The sequence below is a fragment of the Antechinus flavipes genome, chromosome 6 (assembly GCF_016432865.1).
Source record: "Antechinus flavipes isolate AdamAnt ecotype Samford, QLD, Australia chromosome 6, AdamAnt_v2, whole genome shotgun sequence".
In the NCBI taxonomy this organism is placed as follows: Eukaryota; Metazoa; Chordata; class Mammalia; order Dasyuromorphia; family Dasyuridae; genus Antechinus; species Antechinus flavipes.
In genome coordinates, this window is record NC_067403.1 from 210,988,233 (window position 1) to 211,012,892 (window position 24,660).

The 24,660-nt window shown below is 40.8% G+C and overlaps 1 protein-coding gene across 2 annotated transcripts in view; it reads left to right on the top strand.

The window, feature by feature from the left end:
* The window catches only part of AMPD3 (adenosine monophosphate deaminase 3), an 82,053-nt gene that overhangs the window by 39,149 nt on the left and 18,244 nt on the right, over window positions 1-24,660 (top strand). For both annotated transcript variants that reach the window (XM_051964790.1, XM_051964789.1), the window contains exons 3-6: window positions 8,678-8,882; window positions 17,019-17,184; window positions 22,714-22,933; window positions 23,702-23,831. In XM_051964790.1, coding sequence (XP_051820750.1) covers window positions 8,678-8,882; window positions 17,019-17,184; window positions 22,714-22,933; window positions 23,702-23,831 — 721 coding nt within the window. The remainder of the gene's footprint in view (window positions 1-8,677; window positions 8,883-17,018; window positions 17,185-22,713; window positions 22,934-23,701; window positions 23,832-24,660) is intronic.

Sequence of the window (24,660 nt, forward strand, 5' to 3'; positions counted from 1 at the left end):
TGCAAAAGGGAAGCCTTCTTGGTCAGATGTCCAAAAGCCAACATTTTATTCTAGGACATTCTTTCCCTAGCTTTTATTCTGTTTCTGGCATCTTTTTCACATTCCAGATCAAAAATAATAAAATGTGGGCTGTAGAGGGGTAAATGGACTTGAAAGAGTACTCTTACAACAAGGTGTTAACTCAGTGGAATTGAGATAATGATTCTCTAGTTGATATGTACTTAGTACTTAGTATAGGTCTACAAGATTGACACTTATTCTGCAAGATTCACAACTATGATGATGTACTTATAGTATATAAGAACTAAGAGATCTGGGAGGGAAGACAGGCTTTGATATAGTCAGAGGACTGGAGGCTGTTGAAGACTCAGACATAGATCAAGAACAGACTTGAAGAGAAACTCTAGGACAGACTGGAAGACAAAGGGCCTTCACTTCTCCACTAAAACCATAGCCTATCTGAAGGTCCGCTTGAAAGCTAATCTAGCCCTAGGTGAAGGAGACAGACTGGGAAAGTGGTAATGAAGACTTTGAACTTTATTTCTGATTATTCTTGTGGGGATTATTCTGCTGAAACCCAGGCCTATTTGGAGGACCTCCAGAGAGCTTGCCAGAATATTACAATGGGCCTCCTAGTATCCAAACATCCTGAGTCTGGGGCTTTGTTTTTCAAGCCCCATCACAGGATGTTTCACATAGGTAAGTGAGAGGTTAGGGGGGAAAATCTCTGCTAATTCTTAGGTCCTTGATGTTTAGGATCAGAGGATGTTAGTATTAGATGGGACTTCAAAATCATTTAGTCCAATATTCTTATTTTACAGAAAAGGAAACTGAGGTCCAAAGAAGAATTCATAAATCTGAAGGATCAAAGATTTATAAATCTTAAAAAATAATAAACATTTATAAATCTTGAAGGGATTTCAGAGACCTTTTAGTGCAAATCTTTCATTTTACAGATGAAGCATTTGAAATTAGAGAAGTTGAATGATTATTTAGGGTCACATAGGAAACTAAGTCACATGTGGGACTTGAACTTGGGTCTTTAGGTTCCAAATTCACTCTAAGGTCACCCAGCAGATTTGTGGTAGTTATGATTGGGACTAGAACCCAGACCTTCTAGTTTCTGGTATGGGCTCTTCTACTAGATCACAGCTGCCTCTCAAACTGTGATTTGTTGTCACCAACCTTGATGGAGGTATGTTTATCCATTGGGATTTACAGTTTGGAATCAAGTTGGATATGCTTCTAGTCTGTACCTAATCAAAGGTTGTTGTGTGTCTGTATTCTGTGTATTATCAGATCAGGTAGAGGAGGATGTGGTCCAGTCCTCTACACTGGAGTTAATCAGTGGAATAACAAGCATTTATTAAGCACTTATTATATATCAGTCATGGTGCTAAGAGCTGGTGAAACAAATAAAGGGAAGTTGCTCTCTGCTAACAAGGAGTTTACATTCTAATGGATCAACTGGCAAATAATTATAAGATAAAAGATGTATATCGAGTAGATAGAATGGAAACTTAAGTTTCCCCAGTGCCAATAGGCTGCCTCTACAAAAGGACGTTTTACCTTGCATCTGGCTATTGTATCCTGACTCTTTCTCTCTAGAACAAAAGGCCTTTTTTTCTGTGTATAGCTTATCTGAGATACATGTAATCCCAGGGATTTTCCCCATGATTTGTTCAAACATATCTAAGATCGCTCAATTTCTCTATTTTACCCAATTCTCCTGCTCTTTTTTATTCCCCCTTCTCTAGTTAATACCTCCCATGAAGAGGAGACATGCAGGGTATGTCACCCCTTACCCCAAGTAAATACCCCAATAAATGTCCTTGTAGTTTGAGTCTGAATTCTTTCAGAGGTGACACCAGAACCTGATCGTCCAATAATTTTGGCGTACTCCACAGATGAAGGGAAGGCACCAGCCAGGACCTACAGTGGAGTTGGGGGTATGTGAGGGTGATGAGGGTACGGGAAGACCTCAAAATACATTTGGTCCAGGACTCTCTCCATATGGGCTACCACATGTTTGGGCATGGGGACGTACCCCAAAATATTTTGGAGTTTTGAGCCATTGTGGTAAGATGTCTCAAAAGAATTAGTAGGCTTAGACCATCTCCAAATCAAGAAGGGAAGATTAAATGATGCCATTGACTGGCAGGCTAAGTTCCAAAAGATAAGTTAGTCATTTATAAGGGGGAAGGTGGCAGACAGGGTTCCTTAGTGGAACTTAGCCCATTTTGGAGCATCTTCCTCCTTGTAATAGTTAACACAGACTTCTCATTATGATCATTTTGTTAATGCAAAGAATTGGATAAGGAATTCAACATGGGCAACTCTGGCCCGGGTAAGGACAACAACAGGTCCCACTTAAAGACAAGATAATCCCATCAATACTCTTCCTCTGCTTGCCTCAGGGAGTAGCTTTGGAAATCCAACCAAGGCCCCTGGACCATAGGTCCACTTAAATTCCATGTAATTCAACAAAAGCCTTCATTTGTCCATGGCCCTCCCTGTGGCCCACCCAGCTACCAAGGACTTGGTCTTCTGCAGGGATCTTATTCCCCCCATTTGGGGTGTTATTTGGGAAGTGGAAGAGGATCTGAATTCAAATCACACTGCTAATGCTTACTATGGGCATAGTGGTGCACAGTGAATAGAGCACCAAACCTGGAGTCAGGAAGATCTGAATACAAGTCTATCCTCAGACACTCTCAATACTTATAAGCTATGTGATCCTGGGCAAATCATTTAATCTGGGTTGCTTCAGTTTCCTCATCTTTAAAATGAAGTAGGGAAGGAAACAGCTAACCACTTAAGTAAATGACTAAATGACAAGATATTTTTTTCTTAAGTCCAGTGGGAAGCCCCAAGTTGTAATTACTGTTGTGAAATAACTGATTCATTAAATTAGGGCCAAACAGGAGGCTCTGAATGAGATCACAGAGCATTCTCAACAGGTTTTGTTTTTGTTTTGGTGGGGGACTAGTGAGTGGGGTGAAAGGGAATGACCTTCAGTTTTCTTGGCTATCATCTTCTGGGATTAATATTGGCCCTATGGGGGTCAAGTTCAGCATCCTTGCTCCTGGATCATTGAATCATCAGAGTGGGACTTAGACTCTAGCAATGATGAAGTATTGGTCAGGAGAGGAGATTCAGGATGGTAGATCTGGCGCAGACTTCATAGATCCTTGGGAGGAGAATGCTGACCAATGGGTTGATCAGTTTCTAGGCTTGAGGAGAAGCTCTTACTGGCCTGGTTCAGGACTTGAGGGCAACAAGCTAGAAAAACCCTGACAATGACTCACTCACTCTTCATTCTGACTCAGATGCACAGAACTTATGAAGGCAAGGTGTTTCCACTTGGCAGCTTAACTGCTCTGGGAAATGGCCAACAAACAACACTGAAGCCAGAAAGTCTCTGATGAGTCCAAAGTGACTGTGTCCAATTGTAGACATGAAACTCCTATACTTAGAGGAGCAATGTTCAGGTTTCCTTTCAGCCTTTTTACTCTTGCTTTTCACACAGTTCTAACTAGTTTAAACTGTTTCATCCAATGTCAGAATCTGTTGTGGACCAGAATTCTGAACTTGAAACAAAGGATTCTTACAAGGTACTAAGTCAGGGGAATTGATAGAGACAATAATGATCTAATTTAGCAAGGTTCAGTATGATTGATCTGATCCTACAAGGAGATGTTATGGGCCAGAACTTGAAACAAGGTACTGAGTGGAATTGAGGAGATAATGGTTAAATCTAGTTTAGCATCGATTTGATCCTACAACAAATAATGGTGTCCTAGTGACATAATAATTGGTGTGTACTCAGTGTGGGGCATATAAACTAGAAGCTCTCAAGGCCAGAAAGGACAAGCGTCCTAGAGGCTCTTGGAAGTGAAGACAGATTCATTGCATTGTCCACCTTTGTTGTGTCTGGAGGCTGAAGCCTTTGGAAGTCGGGGAGATTTAGAAGCCAGAGAAGGCAGGCGGGAGCTCAAGCTTTCGGAACCAAGGAGAGAGATAAGCCTCTAAGAAAGCTAAACGGGGCCCCAGGAAAGGAGATAACACTACTCATGTGGTGATTACTGAACTGAAACGAAGGCTGCTCCCAGAGAACTCCAAGAAAACCTCAACAGAAAACATTACATTTTAAAGAGAATATTATTAGAATCAACTATTATCTCAATGTTCCTGATATCTGAGGTCTTAGTATATTGAAAAAATTGTTTTTACAAAGACAAAACCCTCTCATCTGGTGGCCAACTTTTTTATTCTATTAAGTATCAGCAAGGAGCATCTAGGTAGCACAGAAGAGAAAGTTCCAGGTCTGGAATCAGGAAAACTTGAGTTCAAATCCAGCTTCAGACACATACTAGTTGTGTGATCCTGGGCAAGTCACTTCACCCTGTTTGCCTCAGTTTCCTCATCTGTAAAATGCCTGGAGAAGGAAATGGCAAAACACACCAGCATTTCTGTCAAGAAAACCCCCAAAGGGGCTCAAGAAGAGTCAAACAGGACTGAATAACAACAAGATCATTTGAGGGTTTCATGTAATTAACATGCAGCTTGAATTTGAGGTGTAGGTTTTTAAAAAATTCATTTTATTGATATCTTCTGTATTTGAAGTCACTTCCTTGCCCCATCCCAAAATCTAGTCTGACAATCTAGTCTATTGTAGTAAGCCCCCCTCTTCTCAGTCTTGATTAAGAAGTCATGCTTTGTCATGTCTTCTCTAGGGCCATCATTGTTTTTTCCATTACTCTGAGGTGTTTTGATGCTAACAATATTTCTCTGGGCTCCATATAGCTATTTATTTGGACTATAGAATATAAACTCTTTAAAGGCAGGGACTATTTGATTTTTGCTTTTTTAATTCTAGCATCTAGTATAGTACTTGGTACACATACAGTAGGTACTTAATTTTTTTTTAAAGAAACATTGAAGATTCAGAGCAGATTATGGCCTTATATTATTACCAGTTGTAAGAATCAGTGAATTAACTGTTGTTCAACTGCTCTGAACTTTGATTTTTCCCCCTTACTTTGTCAAAGCCACAATGGCCATCTGGGGGATATTGGTCTATGTACTGTAGCAGCAGTGAAGAAACCTGATAAAATCAGACCTACTGTTGGCTTTATCCTGAAGCTGTAGACTTCCTTATCTGGCAGAGGAGAGGGCAGTGGGAGAGAATTATAAATCTTCTCCATCAGTGGTCATAATTGGAATCTGAACACATACTTTTTTAACATTATATTTTATATTTTTAAGTACATTCATTTCTCCATTCTTACTCCTAGTGGGAAAATAAAAGGAAAAACCAAATTCTTATTATAAATATGACTATTCAAGCAAAACATATGGGCCATAGTCCCCAAATGACACACTTTTAAGAAAATAAATTTTTGTTGTTATTATGTCCTCCACATTTTCCATTGCTTCTGTTCCCCAATTTGATTAATCAATTATTGAAAAACATTTGTTAAACATTTACCACATATGCTAAATTGAGAATATAAAAGGAGGTAAAAAATAATCCCTGTCCACAGGGAAGCCTCTGGTCTAATCACTCCTCCCAAAGCCCAGACCTGGTGATAAAGAACAGTAATAGAGGTAGAAAAAGGCAAAGTTGCTGTTATGCAATCTGAACATACTTGTATCCCTAACATCTCAATACAAGCTAATCTGGGTGTTCTTAACCTTACTTCTGACTCTTCTAACTCTTCTGAATGTAGGGAAACCTAGGGATAGACTTTTCCTCAATAATATTTTTAAATGCACAGCGTAAAATACTATGCATTCCTTCAATTCTACCGAAATACACTGATCATAATGTCAATAAACAAAACAAAGTTCATGGATGCTCAGTTAGGTTTTTGCTTCTGTTCTGTGTCTGGTAAGACTAACAGAAATAAATCATGTATTTACCAAGTGTTTTTCTGGCATTTTCTTGGGTGGTGCTTATAACCACCCTTTGCGGTCAGTGCTGTTATATACCCATTTTATAGGTGTGGAAGCTGAGCCTCCAGTTCAAGGTGATTTATCAGTGAGTCAATAGGAGGTCTGGCAGCTGACTTTGACTCTCATGTTTTACCCCTGCATAACCTTGGCTCCCATTTGATGGAGATTGGTAGAGCATCTCCAAGCTATCTGACCAGGAAAACATCCTGGCTTAGCTGAGCATTGAGAGTCTAGACCTTCAGTTTTTTTCTTTATACTTGTGCAGAGTGCGCAGAGTCCAAGACCTTAGTGGTAGCGCTCTTCTTCCTGGCCAGCTAGTACTGTTAACATCCATACTGATAAGAGGCTGACGCCATCTCTGGGGTCCCCAGGGGAGGAGAAAACTGTCTTGAGCCCTTTTAGGGCAAGAACTGTCTGTTGCAGTGAGGAAACTGAGCCATGGTGTGGTACCTGCATACTGAGTGGCCAAAAAAGCCTCCCGTGACTGGTGCTTGGATGCCTCCTCTTTCCGAACTAGCAGTGTGCTCATGGCACCAAGGGGCAGTCCTCCTGATATTCTGTACTGTCTCTGAACTTCCTGCTGCTCCAGGCAGCATCAACAGAGATGCTCGTGGGAAATGAATGGATTTCTCTAGTTAGGGTAGAGGTGAAGAAGGCCCTCTAAAAATAGAGATCAGGCCAGGAGGTAGATGTCCTAGATGACTTAGTAAGGGTTTCTTTGTTCCCTTCATAGACTCAATTCTAACAGGATGCTTCAGGCTGAGCACCACAGTATTTTGCAATTTGGAGAAAATGGTCTCAAGGAGCCAATGTTCCTCTCAGTAAGATTATCCCAAAATTAAACATGGCTCCAGTGGGAAGCTCAGTATTATGTGTCACCAAAGGCGATACCACAACCCTATTATTGTTCCCTCAGTGGAGTCATGGCATATTTTTCCTTCCTAGTTTCAACATTATGTCATTTGTTTTTTTCATTTTATTAAGAATAGTTTGTATTTATAAAACTCTAGATTTGTAAAGGGCTTTCTCTTCTTCATAATAACTCAGTGAGATAGTCATTTCCATTTTACAGATGAGGAAACTGAGATTAAGTACTTGTCCAGAGTTACAAAGCAAGTATCTGATCCCAAGTCTGGCTGCTATGCAGTTTGGAACAACTAGATAGCACAGTGAATGGAGTGCTGGACTGGAAGTCAGGAAGACCTGAGTTCAAATGCTCCCTTGTATATTATGTGTGTGTGTGTGTGTGTGTGTGTGTGTGTACAACTTATATACTTATAAATATATATACTTATAAGTTTCCTTAATTGTAAACTGGGGGATAGTGGCGCTTGCTTTATCAGATTGGTGTAAGGATCAAATGAGATGAGAATACTGATAAAGTATTATATAAATGCTAGCTATTCTTATTAATATATTTATGCATATAAACATATATATGTGAATAAAGCCTATTCTCTCCACTTACATTGGAGGCTGAGTTCTAGAAGTGATGGACTATTAGTCCTTTTTTGTTTGTTTATTAGTTTTCAATATTTACTTTACTATTTTGATTCTCATTTTTCTCTCTGGTCAGTCAGTCTTCACAGAGAGGGAAAGGGTAACTTTGTCAGATCTAGCAAGAACTCTAGGGGTTATTGAATATGACCATGACCTCAGAAGCTTGGGATTAAGAACTTGGGCCAACTGGGGCAGCTTTCCCCCAGAAAATACCCCATACCTTGTAGGCAAGGTGTGCTGAGAGAGACAGAGACACAGAGAGAAAGAATTAATGACATGCCAAGACAGACAGGAAGACAGACATAGAGACAGACACAGAGAAAGCGAGAGAGAAGAAGAAGGAAGGAGGAGGAAGAGAAGGAGGAAGAGAAGGAGCAAGAAACAGACACAGAGACAGGGCTTAAGCCAAACTCCCCAGAGCAAGGTCCCTTAAGGGACAGCCTTAGTGGTTGCTTATTGTGGGAGATCTTAAATGCCAAACTGAGGATTTTAATGTTTGTTCCTAGAGACAATATGGAACTACTGAAGATGTTGCCTGATAATAATAATAGATAGCATTTATATAACATTTGAAGCTTTACAAAACACTTTATGTGTTACCTCTTTTGAACCTAATAACAATTGTGGGAGGTAAGTGCTATTATTATCCCCATTTTACAAATGAAGAAACTGAGGCTGAAAGAGGTTAAATGAGTTAGCCAGGCTCCCACTGCTAATAAGTATTCAAGGTACAATTTGAACTCCAGTCTTCCCAGCCGGAGCTGCAGAACTTTCATTCCAGACTTTCTCCAAGTGTTATGTCTGTGTTTTCCAAAATCATTTTGGTAGCTATATGGAGGCTAGATCAGAGTGGGGAGACAACCGGGGTGGAAAGCTGTTATAGTTGTCTAGGTGAGGGATGACATGGGCTTCACCTGGGTAGAGGTTGGTACTTGTTCCTGAACCAGGTTGCTATCGAATATCTGGAATTGAATAGGGCACGGCGCCAGGGAGGTACTGCCAGTGTGCCTGAATGTGACACAACAGGATGGAAACGCTAGCATAGGTACCATCGTTCTCAGCTTGTTAATGGTCTGGCCAGTGCCAGTGATTAATCTGTTCGAAATGACCCAGTCTTCAGCATTAATGAAGACTCTGTGTCCCTGCAGAGAAAATCTGCCCCTCTGGCCAGCTTTTCCCTGGACTTAATTAACTGCTTTCTCTTATCATTGGCTTCTAGAAAGAAGAGTTTCAAGATGATTCGATCCCAGTCTCTGTCTCTGCAAATGCCATCCCAGCAAGATTGGAAAGGCCCCCCAACGTCCAGCCCTGCCATGTCACCCCCGACGCCAGTCCCCGCAGGAGCGACTTCCCAGGCAGCTCCTGTGTCATTTGCTATGCCCGAGTTTCAGCGCGTCACCATCAGTGGGGATTACTGTGCTGGGGTAAGAGCTCTCCCTTCTCTTTTTTTCTTCCTCCCTCTGGGATCACAAGCAGTGCAGAACAGCATTTTCCCCAGCTCCAGCCCCAGCCTCAGGCATGTGGGGGAGGTTCTTAGACTCAGGAAAAGGCAGACAGGGTGCTACAATGAAAAGCTCACTGGCTGTGGGGTCAGAGAAACTGCCTTCAAGTAGGGCTGGCATTTACTTTCCGAGTGACTTTGAGTAAAATAAATCACGTAGCTTCCCTAGGCCTCAGATCTTGAGCTGTGTGCAATAAGGAGGGTGGACTGACTAGGTAGCTTCCTGGCTCCTTCCAGTCCTAGATGTCACTCGATACACACATTACTTTATAGAGTCAGATCCCAGTTTTATCACTTCTACCTATGTGACCATGGACAAGTTGGGCATCCCTGAGTTTAGTTTCTTTATTTACAAAATGATGCTCTTGGGCCAGACAGCCTCTGAGATGTGTGGAATGTGCTTTACAAACTTTCACATGTTATACAAATGTTAGTTCTTACTGTGATTATTTACTTCGCCATTTTGTCTCCACCTTCCATGAAGGTTGTATAGATAGTACTTGATAGCTGATTAGATATGGGAAGTGAGAGAGAGAGAGAGAGGAGTCTGGGATAATACCCAGGTTTGAGCCTAGGTGACAAGGAGGATGGTGCCCTTGACACATCATCTCTGAAGAATAGGGAAGCTAGGAGGAGGAAAAGATGAACATGTTGGGTTGAAGGTGTCTACAGAATATCTAGTTCATGACGTTATGTTTAGGGATCTGGAAATGGGAGATGTTTTCTACTTCAACCCCTGTTGTTTCTACTTCAAGATTCATCAGTATCAGATGAGGGAAAGAAAGTCAGAAGACTTGTATTCCATTTCCAGTTTTGCTGCTTGCGAGCTTGATAAAAATAAAGTCCTTATTTTTGCCCTCAATTTACCCTTCTGTAAAATGAGAGATTGGACTTTTGTTGTGTTCAATTGTCCATGATCCCATTTGGGGTTTTCTTGGCAAAGATATTGGAATAGTTTGCCATTTCCTTCTCCAGCTCATTTTAGAGATGAGGAAACTGAGGTCAAGTGACTTGCCCAGAAAGTCACAGCTAGAAAATATCTGAAGCTGGATTTGAGTTCAGGAAATTGATTGTAGGCTTGATCCTCATCTATCATACCATCTAGCTGCCTGGAAACTGGATTAGATCTTTTTTTTTAATTTTAATTTTTATTTGTTTTCTAGGAAATTTACTTATTTTTCATATGCAATATTTTATGAGTCATATTGAGAGAGAAAAATCAGAACAAAAGGAAAAAGCCTTTTGGAAAGAGAAAAACAAAACAGAAAAAAGAAATGAAACTTATAGCATGTATTGATTTATACATTCAGTCTTCTTTGTTCTTTTTCTGGATGCAGATGGTGTTTTCTATTCAAAATCTATTAGGATTGCTTTGGATCACTGAATCACTGAGAAGAACCAAGTCTTTCTTAGTTGATTATCACACATTCTTGCTATTATTGTGTACAATGTATTCCTGGTTCTGCTTCTTTCACTTAGCATCAGTTCATGTCAATCTTTCTGGGCCTTTATAAAATCAGTTTGTTCATTCTTATTTTTTTAATAGAACAATAATATTTCATTCCCTTCATGTATCACAACTTGCTCAGCCATTCCTCCATTGATGTCATTTTCCAGTTCTTTGCTACCACAAAAAGAGCTGTTACAAACATTTTTGCCCATGTGGGTCCTTTTCCTTCCTTTATGATTTCCTCGTAATACAGATCCAGTAGTGGTTCTGTTGGGTCAAAGGGCATGCACAGTTTTATAGTCCTTTGGGTGTAGTCTGGATTAGATCTTAACTGGACTTTCTAGCAACCAGGTAAAGCCTTTGGACCCCTTCTCAGAATAACATTTTAAAATAAAGTATGTAGTATTATTTTCAAAAAATTATATTGCAAAACCATTATCAAAATTTTTTTAAAAATACAAGTCCATGAACCCTACGTTAAGAATCCTTGACTAGATGATCTCCAAGTCCTGTCTCTGCTGGTCTGTGATTGAACAGTATAATCATCATCTAAAATATGAGATGAATTGGGAATTATAAGTTATGTTTCTAGGTTGATATCCTAGTTTAGGGAGAATCTGTGGGAGTCTGCTGACTTGGAGGACCCTCCAATTTGCCACCTGTAGATGATAGTGTTTTGCCTTCCTTGACAAGAGATTTTCTAGATTTGTCACTACTCTTGGCCTTGGGTGATAGTGGACACGTGTATAGTATACAAAGTTGATACTTGGATAATCAGCATATTTTGGGGGTACATTCACAACTTTAAACTTCAATATAAAAATTCATATCTCAAAATGAAATGGGAAATCAGCTTCTCCTTTTCAAATACAGTTCAATTATCATGGATAGAGATCTGGCTATAGAGCCAGAGAGACTGAGTTCCACTTTTGCTTTTGATATGTATTAGCTGTGTGATTTTTGGCAAGTCATTTAAATTTCTTAATTCTTTCTCAGTGATTTTCTAAGATTTTGACCTGCCTTGATAAAGGGAATTTCCTCATGTAAGAAGAGTTCCTTTCCCAGGGAAATTACAGGGAATCACTATCCCTTAGTTGCAGTTATAAATGATTCTTTTTTTGAGAAGGAAATTTCTTTCTTTTTTAATTTATATTTAGTATTTTATTTTTCCGCAAATAATTTTTAACATTCATTTGTAAAACTTTGAGTTCCATATTCTCTTTCTCCTGTCATCATGCAAAACATTTCCTTAATAACATGTTGTAAAAGAAAAGTTAGAATAAGAAAAAAAATAGAGGGAAATTTCTAAGAAATGTATTTGGAAATACTCACTTTTTTTCAGACTTTCAGACTATTTAATCTTTACTCTTTAAGACCATACATTTTTTTTGCAAGGGTAGCTTTCAAAAATTTTTAGTAATTCAAATCATTTTTTTATTTTAAATAATTTTCATTTCCAAATGTATCTACAGATAACCAAAGTATTAGCTGAACCCAACGGTCCACATGATACTTTATACACATAATCCTCTACCTCTCCACAGAAGGGAAGGAAGTTCATTTTCTTTGCAGACAACCTTGGTTGCTACAATTGCTGTTTTCAATTTTGTTGTTATTATTTACTTCTTTCCATTTACATTGTTGCAGTCCTTATGTTCCCGCGCTGGTTCACTAGCCCATGCATCCTTTCATATGTCTTCCTGTGCTTCTCTGAATTGAAGAAGGAAAATTTTACGGCTTCTTTTTTCCTGACCTTTGGAAGACAAGGTGGCCCAGTGGAAAATGTTCTGGTCTTGGAACCAGAGCACCTTGGTTCAAATCCTGACTTTTATTTGTTGTCTGTATAATATCGAGCAAGACGCTTCATGTCATTAGGCCTCCCAAGGTCCTTCCCAGCTTTAAATCTGTGCTTCTGAGATGTGATCTTTTTCATTTGTGAGGCTCGTTTACTGAGGGAGAAGCTCTGGAATTGCCCAGAAAGTAGACTCTGGCACATTCTGACATTCGTGGCAGACTCAATAAATATGGCCCTGGGCCCTGACGATGGAAAGCAAATTGCAGGTTCTGTTGTCACAGAAGTTTAGTGAATTTGAAATCATTAGCATTGATTTTAGAGAGATCAGATCTGTCACTAAGACAAATTTCTACCTGCTTTGCAGTTGATTCCTTTAAACAAAATTTAAAACTCATATATCCATAATTACCCTTTCTTTTCTCAAAGTAGCTCTCTGTAGAAGGGTATAGAAGTACTATGATTCCCATTTTACAGATTTGTAGATAAGGAAAATGAGGCTTGGAGAGGTTAACTCATTTCTTAAATTATGAGGCTGGACACTTGAACTCCTGTCTTCCAGGACTACTGCTCTTACCATTATACCTTTTTACATTGCCTTTTTTATGAAGTAGCTGGATTGAACAATGTAAGAAAATTCAAAAAGCTTTGATTAATCAATTGGTATGTGCCAGGTACTGGCTGGGGAGACAAAGGCACAAATCAAACAATTCCTGCCCTTGGGGAGCTTACATATTCCATCAGGAGGAAAATAACAATTGCACATAAAAATAAATGCAAAATAGTTGAGCAGAATAGATCCCTGGGAATGAGGGAGGTCAGGAAAGGCTGTTGGACAATGGATGATGGAACCCGTGCTGAGCCTTGAAGGTGAGGCACAGAGAGATGGAGGACAGAGCCTTTGCAAAGGCATGGAGACCATCGTGTCTGAGGAACATTGAATGGGCTGGAGTATAGGGTGTGTGAAAACAGGTCACGGACAATTAGCCTAGGATGACAACCTGGAAAGTGGTCATGACTGAGAGAGCAATACAGGGGAAGCCTACAAAGCCTTCAGATGTGGGATTGATGACGTGACCAATGGGGGCTTCTTCAGATCTGGGATCGATGCAGAGACCAATAGTGACTTCTTCAGATCTGGGATCAAAGCAGTGGTGACATCAGCCTGCAGGACTCCCACTTCTCAGAAGAAAGGTGGTAGACTCTGGGTGCAAGAATGGGCTATATCTTTTCAGACATGGTCCATGTGTTGATTTGTTTTCTAATTGTGCTCTTGGAGAGCTGGGATGTGACATCATTGGGAAGTGACGATGGGTCCAGTACTCTATCCACTCTACTACTTGGCTGTCTCCTCTCCCCCTCCTCCCTAAGAAAAAGATTCACAGGAATAAATTCGTACTCTTTTAGTCTTATCTGGAAGGGGGACATTTTGTGTGACTACTGAGCCAATTCTCCTAACTCATTTCACATGAACACCTCATGTCAGTAGCAAGGGTGGTGAGCTCTGCATCTCTTTGCTTCTCTTCCCTCGTTCACTCCCTTGATGATATCAGTCTGCCATTAATGGATTCTCCTCTACTACTGATCCTTTTCTTCTTCCATGAAACTTCTCCCTCCTGCCAGCTAGGTTCTTGGGTGCTCAAATCAGGAACTCTTGATCTCTTGGGAACTCTAGATATCGGCAATCCAGAACTCAAGATTATCCACAAGGTTCTAAATGCTCCTCTGTTATGGACTTTCTACTTAAAGGAACAAAATGTTAAGAATGGACTAATGAAGTCCAGTGCCTGGAGATTCAAACTCGGGAACTCCAAGATGCCAAGTGCTAAATCTTAGGAAAGCCCATGTAGAATGAGTGACAGTGTCCTGGGGGAAAGTTAATGAGCTGAGTGTTACCCATGCCTTGCCACTTTAGCTTAGTCATCCTAATTGTACTAATTTTATATGATTGAGCAATGCCTTATTTGTCTTAAAACCTGAATCTTAAAAGCACATGTTTGGAGTCACATCACATTGCCCCAGGCTTCTGCTCACATCACATTGCCCCAGGCTTCTGGTGTGGCCCCAAAAGCTTCCTCCTGAGATCCCGATTCCTTCCTAGCCTTAGTCCCTTCTTGGCTGTGCCTTTGCATGGATAGCAGGGAAAGGAGAGGACAGATTTAAGGTAGTTAGGGCTTGAAGAACAGAGATCCTGTTGACGTTTTTCCACTGGAATCGAGGTGTCCCAGAGCAACGTGGGAACGTCTGAGCCAGGATGCAGTAGGCTTCAAGGACCCTTGGCCTGGACCCTGGTGGCTTTCTCTCTAGAGAACACAGTGTTTCCTGTAGCTCAGCTGCTTGGGACTCTGAGAGCTCAGACTATTATCTGGAATGCTGAGTGTGGTGGGCTTACTTGGCATCCTCAGGAACGATTTGTTGTTCCTGGCACCGATGAGCAGCTTGGAGACAACACTGTTCATTAAGGCTGCTAATGGCTGCTGGCTCGGGCTCCAAACCTCAGCCTTCATTCTAGTCAGCAATACATTCTTGCCTCATTTGGCCCTACAAAGAACAGCCGGAGCCCACGGCTGCTTGCTAGTGCCTCCGGAGGTCTTTCCCTTTGGAGTTTTTGGCCTCCGTTCTATCCTGTTGCCTCAAACGGAGCTCAAAACCCACTAACACCAGGTCCTTTTCATGTAACCCGCTAGCTAACCAGCCCATACTTTGTGGGGGTAGATTTTTGGATCCAAATGTAAGACTTTTTATGTATTCCCTGCCACCCTGATGGATATATGATCTCATCATTGTTTATCCCCTTCAACTGTACAGCCTGTAAGGACATTCATGCTATCTCATCCTGTGGAGCTATTATCTGGAGTCATTTACATACACTCTATATAGGAAATCCATCAGTGGCACTGGGTACATTCTTTTTGACTTTCTGGGGATAGCTAGTGGGAACCCCAAGGGTCATCTGCTCCGTAACAACTCCCCCCCCCCCCTCATTTCCACTTTGAAGCTCTTGTGGGGATATCCTTTGGGCCACTTTTATATAATTCTTTATTGAGAATAAGTTACAGTTTAATCATCCCCACAGTGCATCTCTCCATTGCCTCTCGGGCAACCAACACACAATTTGAATTCCTCAGAGATTGTAGTATTGTGTTTTGTAGGCAGGAAGCATCCTCAGAAGAATACTGATTTTTTTTAAAAAGGGTTTTTATTTCAGGGAGAAGCTTTGAGACTATTGCCTAATTTTCCAATGCAATCTAACCTACTCTATTGCTCCCAACTGATGCGCGCGCATACACACACACACACACACATGAATATGCATGTGTATGTTGATACATAGCTATATAGCCAATGTACTTATATACCTAGTACACACACACACACACACACACACACACACATATACACACATATACACACATATACATGTCTGCATGAATATCAGTTCTATGGTTCTATCCATCTTAATTGCGTATATAGACAATAAACATTTTTCATCCACTTAGTTTTTCCTGTGTAGATAGTTAATTCAAATTCTTTTTAGTGATTATGGATTTGAGAAGGCTCTGTAGTATTCTGGAGCTTGATGCATTCAGCCCCCACAAAAAAAAGCACTTAGAGGATTTCACCATTTATAGGGAATCTCTAGTCCATTTGGATACTCCATTGGATGTCTTTATAGACATTGAAAGAACCTTTGGTTGAGAGGCTGTATGGATATGTGTTCTTTGAGCCTCGATTTGAGTAGCCTTAATCGGATCATTTTTTGGGTTCCATTTTGTTTTGTTAATGTATTGATTCTGACCTTTATTCTAAACAAGTGCATGACAAATTGGTGATTCCTCAATGATTCTTTAGGCTTTTTCTGCATGTTAGAATATAAGCAATTGTGCATACTTTCAAATGTTATCTGGTGCTTGCATATTTAGAACTTCTGGTTTCCTTCTTGAAGAAAGAACACATGCTTTAGAGGCCTGAGGCTTTTTTGAGAATTCACTAAGAGGCCCCTGGGAATTCAGTCCTGGGTTCCTTAGTACAGAGGCAGAAGATTAGGGCATCATGTGCTAGAAGAAAAAAAGATCGTTTCAAGGCTGAGAGAGATGTAGGACATTGTCTTGCTGATTATCTTGTGATCACTCATTTGCAAAACTGCAAAATAGCACTCTCATGTCTAAGAAGGGAATCTTTTGCTTCCTCATACCTTCTGATGTCACCTGGCTAGTAGGTAAAAGCACTGATAAGATAATAACTCAGATTTGTCTTACATCTATGGCATCTCAGAGAAGTTGTCCATGGTCACACAGCTAGACAGTGTCTAAGGCAGAATTTTAGGATACCAAATGTTGGACTCTAACCATTACCCCAAAGCAGTTCTTACTTGGGTAAAAGTCACTCAAATGGACCCAAACTAGAAGCTCATTCTCTTCCCTATCCCACAAAACACAAGAAAATGGTTCTTCTGACTGAAGAGGTATCATAGACAGGGGAAAATTACAGGGATCCCCCAGGGGTTGGGTATGCTCCCTCGGTCTTTGCTCCCTGTGTCTTTCATGTAGCACTGTCTGTGTTCATGTCCACATGCATGCCTTTCCTAATTGCCACAGTCTCCCTTAGCAGGTTATCCCCCAACATTGCTCATCTTTACTCTGATGTTGGGACGGCTATTTTCCAATCTGGTGCCCAATCCTATCCTAAAAGCATCTCTCTAGCTCCCATCCTGCTGCCCCACTTCCGAAGTGCCACCCTCCTTCCTGCGGGATCTTCCTGATAGGTCCTGCCATTCCTTTTCCATCATGCCCTTGCTCTCTGCTCCCTCCCTGTAGATCACTGTGGAGGATTACGAGCAGGCTGCCAAGAGCCTGGCCAAAGCCCTGATGATTCGGGAGAAGTATTCGAGGCTTGCCTACCACCGCTTCCCAAGGACCACTGCCCAGTACCTGCGCCCTCAGAGGGCTGAGAAGTGGGGCCCTGGGGATGAGGTATTTCCAGGTATGACTGGCTTTGTTGGGAAGGAGGGAGGAGGGATCCTGCTACTCCCAGAACTTCTTCTAGAAGTTTGATTCAGCATTTTTCTGTAGGCTCAGAATTGCAGGAGATACAAAGATGAATAAGATATGATATCTACCCTCAGGTAGCTAGGGGCCCAGTGAATAGAATGCTGGGCTTGGAGTCAGAATACCTCATCTTTCAGAATTCAAACCCAGCCTCTGATACTTATTAGCTATGTCATCCTGGGCAAGTCATTTAACCCTGCTTGCCTCAGTTTTCCCCTCTGTAAAATGAGCTGGAGAAAAAAAATGGCAAATCACTCTAATATCTTTGCCAAGAAAACCCCAAATGGGGTCACGGAGAGTGAGATACAATTTAAAAGGACTGAACAACACCTGGAAATTCATTAATAGGAGATATAAGATGAAATGAATAGAGATAACCATAACACATCCAGTAGATAGCAAGGTGGTCTAGTCAGGGCTAGACTTAGAGTTAGGAGCATCTCAGTTTAATTTTTCTTCAGAAATTAATTAGGCTCTGTGACCTTGGGCAAATTATTTAACTTTTGACTGCCTCAGTTTCCTTATCTGTAAAATGAGAATAAAAATCACACCTATCTTAGTGTTGCTGTCAGGATCAAATGAGATAATATAAAGTGCTTTACAAAATTTAAAGTGCTATATAAATCTAGCTATACTAATAATACAATATATAAATCTTAGCTATAATAATACACTATAATACAATATAATATACAGTAATACTATGTGATAATTATTATTATATAAGAATACAAGTGCAGAGTAGAAGCACAGAGCAAATGATTGGAGAGATCACAGGAAGCAGAGATTTTTTCAGCCAAGGGGAACAGGGCAGGCTTCATGGAGGAGACCCTTGAACCTGAGACTTTGAGAAGGATGGGTGAGATTTCAATGGGAGATTTGAGAAGGGAAAGGGAAGGGAGTAAGCATTTACAAAGTACTGACTATGTGCCTAGTCTTTAATTACTGAAGGGATGTTGACGAAAATCTCCCAGTGCATCCTGGGCCATTTCACCAATCTTCTTGATCTATATCTTGGCTCCGTGACTATGGAGGAGAAAGAAAGATTGGTGACTTTGTACAGCTCTATCTCACTTAAATCCAATTCACTTGCAAGTCGAGACATCACCCTCCTGATTTCATTGTTCCTCTTCTAGAGTGAAGGATCCCCACTACTGCCAAAAACAACATTATGTACCAAGCACCGTGCTAAGAGCTTTACAAATATTATCTTATTTTGTCTTCACAACTGCCTGGAGAGGTCAGTGATATTATTATTCCCCATTCTACAGTAGAGGCAAATAGTGACTTATTTAAGTGACTTGCCCAGAGTCACACAGTAAGTGTCTGAGATAAAATTTGAACTTGGGTCTTCCTGATTTCAGACCCGTCACTCTCCACGCTGTGCCATCTCCCTGAAGGGAAAGGGAAGGCATTCCAGATATTCTGGCAACATTGGCAAATGGGCAGAGGGAGGAAAAGTAAGAGGGAGCCCAGTTAAATCAGAGCAGAGTCTGTTTGAAGGGAAGCTAAGAAGGGCTTCTCATTCATCAGAGACCCTCTCAAGAGCCAGAGCCGATTTCCTCGAATCACATTTCCCCATGGGACTCTTAGAACCTTGGGGATCATCAGGTCCAAACTTCTACATCTTACTGACATGGAATTGAGACCTCAAGACATTAAGAAATTTGCACAGGAAGTAGGTGGTTGGAAGTGGGCAGGTCTCTCTGACTGTAGAGACAGTGCCCCTTTCCTCTCTACTAAGATGCTTGTTGTAGCTTCTGAATTTCTATTTATTCAACAAATATTTGAGTGCCCAGGATGTGTTTAACCCTGTTCTGAATATAGTGTTGGATGTGGAACCTCATAAAACCTAGTCCCTGCCCTTGGGAGCCACACCTTCTACTTATGAAATATTTAAATAAAAATAAAAGACAGTATATGATTAAGTGTCTAAATGAGCCCAGAAATGAGCCCGTTGGCGCCTCTCTTTAGCTCTCTGGGGCCAGAAAAAAGATCGGTGTGGGCTGGGTGGACAGGGAATGCTCTCTGGGGGAGGTACCGCGCTGCTTCTTTGATGGTCCCAGCATGCCAATTAGAGACTTGAGACTAAATAATTTAAATGGAAAAAGTAAGGGCAGGGGCAAGCCTTTCGTAAAACATTGCTCTTAAAAGCTCTTTTATGGGCTGGTTGTAATCCTGCCCAGTGGAATGGTGTAGTGCCCTGGTGACAGGCAGCTCAGTGCCAGCTTCTTTACTGGCAGATTTCAAGAAGCCGTTTGGTTCTGCCCAGCTACGTGCTCTTGGCACTGTACAGGAGAGTGGGATCTTCTGGGGCTCGGGTTCCTTACCCATCTATAGGCTGTTTGCCTCCAATGGTAGCTCATGAAAACGAGTGAAGAAGCAAGAGACCCAGATTTTAGTCCCAAAGGTCAGTGACTGCCTGAGGATCATAGAATTAGACCTGGGAGAGACCTTGTCCAACCCCTTCATTTACAGATGAGTACACTGAGTCCCAGGAGGGCTGATCAGAGTCAGCAGAGGGTCAAAGGCTTATTATCCTAGGTAGGGAGTAAGAGAGAGGTAGTATTTGACTACAAATCTTCTGATTTCAGACCCAAAGTTCAAGGCTCTTTGAGTTTTTATTTCCTTATAAGGAATGACCCACTTGGTTCTATTTAGGAATGTTGGAAAGATCAATCCAATAATAGACAGGAGGCATGTTGGGCCTTTTAGAAGGAAGATGCTGAGCCCAGGGATGTTTATGGAACATGTGCCTGGGGACCAGGAAATGCCAGGATGTGCTGGGAGGAAGTGACGGAATCCAGGGAGGCCTTAGAAGGATGAGTCATGAAGTGAATTCATTTTAGGTTTGATAGCTTCTTCTGAGAACCTAAACAGTGTCCATAGGCTGGCATGAGCCAGCGTTGAAAGGCCATTCCAGAGCAAGGATTGACAGGATTTTAGGGATTCTATGAACTTGGATGGAGTGGAGGAAAAAAGAACAAGAACAAACCAACCCTCTATCTGTATTTTCATTAACTTTTAGTTTCCTATGTAATTCTGTGTATTTCATGTTGTGCATTTAAAAGTATCATTTTGAGAAGGGATCCAGCCTACCAAGGAGGACTATGTCACAAAAAATGGTTGGGACTCTTTGACCTAGAGGCAGCCCCATGGCATAGTGAATAGAGCATCAAGCTCAGAGTCAGGAAAACCTGAGTCCAAATCTAGCCTCACACACTTAAGAGATAGGCAAGTCACTTAACTTGTGTCTCAGTTTCCTCTTCTGTAAAAGGGTGATAATCCTAGACCCTGCCTCCCAGAGTTGTTGTGAGGATCAAAACAAATAATACTTGTAAAACTTCTAGCACAGTGCCAAGGACATCGTAGTCACTATATAAATATGATTATTATTATTTTTAAAAATATATTTTATTTTATTTTATAATAACTTTATATTGACAGAAGCCATGCCAGGGTAATTTTTTTACAACATTATCCCTTGCACTCGCTTCTGTTCAGATTTTTCGCCTCCCTCCCTCCACCCCCTCCCCTAGATGGCAAGCAGTCCTATATATGTTAGATATGTTGCAGTATATCCTAGATACAATATATGTGTGCAGAACTGAACAGTTCTCTTGTTGCACAGGGAGAATTGAATTCAGATATAAATATGATTATTGTTGTTGATGTTATTAATATTGGAAGCCAGGATTCTTCCTGAAATCCTTAAACCATCATCTATTGCTTCTTCTGCTTTTTTTGGAGATTTCTAGGTTCTCAGGTTTGTAAGGACCCTCTGGGGTCATTTAGTCTCACTCCCCTACTCAGAATGGGGAGGATCCCCTCTCCAGCATCCTTGAAAAGTGATTGTGTACTCTCATTTCTGGTGATGGGGAGCTCACCACCTGTAAGGGCATGCTGTTCCATTTTTTGGGCAGCATTACAGGGCAGTGGAAAAATTCGGAATTCTGCCTTCAGACCTTTGCTGCTCTACTTGCCACCTGTGTGATGATGCTCAAGTCACCTCATTGGGCCTTAATCTCCTTATCTGTCAGAAGAGGGAGGATGGGCTGGGTGATCCCAGGATCCTTCAGCTATAGATTTATGATTCTATAATCCAGTTTTGAAGGATTTCTTGTGTGTGTATGTGTGCATGTGTTTGTGTGTGCACACACATATATGCATATTATATATCTATTTTTATGTATTGGGGCAATTTCTTACATATTGAGATTTGCTGCTCCATTTGACTCCTTTGAAAAAGAGAATTCAGGAAAAATCAGCACTATTTTAGGTCTGGTTTCTGATGTCTTTTGGTCAGTGGCAGTTTATGGCAGGCCAGCCATGATGTGGCCCCTGCCTTCTCATCTGAAAGGAAGGAACATTATTGGCCCACAGCCAGCAGGAATTGGTTCTAAGTTTTTTTCCTAATCTAAAGTCATGGGATCTCTTGTGCACAAATAGTGCTTAATCAATGCATGTTAAAATACATTGTTTAGCATATATTGTATCTAGGATATACTGCAACATATTTAACATATATAGGACTGCTTGCCATCTAGGGGAGGGGGTGGAGGGAGGGAGGGGAAAATCGGAACAGAAGCGAGTGCAAGGGATAATGTTGTAAAAAAAAATTACCCTGGCATGGATTCTGTCAATATAAAGTTATTATTTAAAAAAAAAATACATTGTTTAGGAGAGGAAGGGCAATTGCTTACTTACAAATGAAGATACTGAGGCTGTGACAAATGAAGAAACTTGCCCAAAGCTACTTTTGTACCTTTGGACAGCTGTGCCTCCCTTTGCCATTTTTGGAAAGTTCTCCTTATTTTCTTCCACTTTGGGGAACTCTGTCTTACCGTTGCACGAATCCTCTCTAGTGTCTACAGTTGCTAGTCTCCATCCCTATGTAGTTCTTTTCTATTTGTTTTGCATATACCTTATATTTACTCATCTGTGTCCCATGTGTTTCCCCAATGGAATATAACAAGCCCCTTAGGGTAAAGGATATTGTTTTTGATAGCAAGGACTATTATGGCTTTGGCTTCATATACCCAGCCCCTACCATTTAGTAGATGTTTTATAAATGCATGTTGAAAGAGTGAATGAATGAAACCAGTTAGTGAAACACTCAAATCCAAGTCTTGAAACTAGATTTCTATTGTTCTTTTCACTATGCTTTCCAACAATGGGATTTTTACATACTTAATTCTCAGTCAGCTAGCCTTTAGGCTTGGGAGATTGGGAGATAGGACACTAATACCTGATTATTACAAGCATCAATGACTGATGACTCAATTCCTACTTCTTTTCTTTTTGTTAAATTAAAGCTTTTTTCTTCAAAACATATGCATGGATAATTCTTCAACATTAATTCTTGCAAAACCTTGTGTTTTCCCCATCTTCCCTCATCCCTTCCCCTAGATGGCAATGCCTACGTACTTTTGTGCCTTTCTGTGACCTCACTTATGTTTTACAGATTTCCACCCGCCGCCAGAGCCACATGAAAATCCCTATTGTCTGGACAACACCCCCCCAAACCTGGGCTATGTGCTCAGAATGCAGGGTGGTATCCTCTTCGTGTATGAAAATGAACAGATGCTGAAACGCAATGAGCCCAGAAGCTTGCCATACCCTGACCTGGAGACCTACACAGTGGACCTCAGTCACATCCTGGCCCTCATCACAGATGGCCCAACGTATGTTGGTTTTGTTATTATTCTTGTGAGGCAGCATGACATAGTGGGTAAAGAACCATTCTAGGAAGCAAAGTGTAGTCCGATATGTATTGGCTGTGAGTCTGGGCAAGTCATTTAACTTCTAGTTAGCTTAGTGCTTTAGTTTAGTTGGTTAATTTATTGCTCTAGATTCTAAGTCACAGAGAGGAGCCAGACATGCATTAGTGGAAGAATTCCTCACTCTCATGAAATCACAAATCTTCTTATTCCTATTATTTCACATCTTATATTCAATGGAGTTGAGAAGGAACAAAGACACTATTCTACTCATTCTTTTTTTTTTTTTTAATTAACATTTGCCAGGTTATTCCCTAGGTAGATGAAATAATTGCTTTTTAAAATTAAATGTTAAGGTTTACTAATACTCTTCTTCAATAGACTCACTGAAAGAATTTTGGGAGCTTGAGTAGCAGAAGGGATGATGGGGACCGTATCCTGTCCCTATCTGGTTTTAATTCCTGCTAGTACATGTCTGAGGCTGTGTGTGAACTCAGGTCTTCCTGATTCCAGGCGTAGTTCTCATCCACTGCATGACTTAGATGCCTTCCTTTCCATGAGAAAGTACTGAACTTTCTATAATTGCTTTTGGATGATGGACTTTGTGTTTCATGAAAATTGTTTCCATTATTAACATGCTTCCTAGTCTGTAAAATGAGGGATTGCACCTTCCAGTTCTGAATCTGTGATCCCGGATTCATCACCATCATCATCATTTATTGTTATTTACAGGAAAACATATTGTCACCGACGACTTAACTTTTTAGAATCCAAATTCAGCCTCCATGAGATGTTGAATGAAATGTCTGAGTTCAAAGAACTGAAGAGTAACCCTCACCGAGACTTCTATAATGTGAGAAAGGTGAGTCTTGGGCTGAGAGTGGACAGATGGGTGATGGATGATGGGATCACTTCTGGCTTTCTCAAGGCTTGTGTGTTTTGGGGACTTGTGTCCACAGCTTGCCTCATCCTCCCTCATTTGCAGCATCAGTTCTGCAATAAGTCTGTGGCTTTCAAAGTATGAGGCCATTCACTGATGATGTTGGGTAGAGAAAGTTCTTGTGTATCAGAAGGGAAAAGAGGAAGTAGAGAAAAGAGCCTCCCTGTGAACCAGGAAATCAGTTATCTACTAATAGGGGTGGTACTCAGAGCCTGTTCATGATATGACATGCCCTTGCTACTTGTCTTTCTCATATTCTTCTTAGTGGCTTAGTGATTCCTTATTGAAATGAGGCCAGATTATTTTAAAGATAAAGGTTGTATTTTCTAAATATAATAAGAAAGATTGAGTGTAAGTGTGTGTGTATGTATTTTGGGTGGTGGGTAGTATCTATTAGATTAGTATCTCCAACCTACTTCATTGGAGGGTCTCATGTTTCTAACTGTCCTAGCAATTTTTGATGATAAAAATGGTTACATGTTGAGGTCAAGACAAGCTGAGAGAATGGGAGATGGAACTTGACTAAATAATTGAGAAATATGAGAGGGGAAAAGAGAGAAGGGAGTACATACACAGACCCTGTTCTGTGTCAGGCTGTCTGATAATCACTGTGAAGAATACAAGAAATGATGGGAATTAGACTCTGCCCACTTTGGGAGAAAGCTGGCAATATATATGTATACATGCGTGCATGTGTTTATATATGTATGCATATGTATATATGTGTATGCATACATGTATATATGTTAAG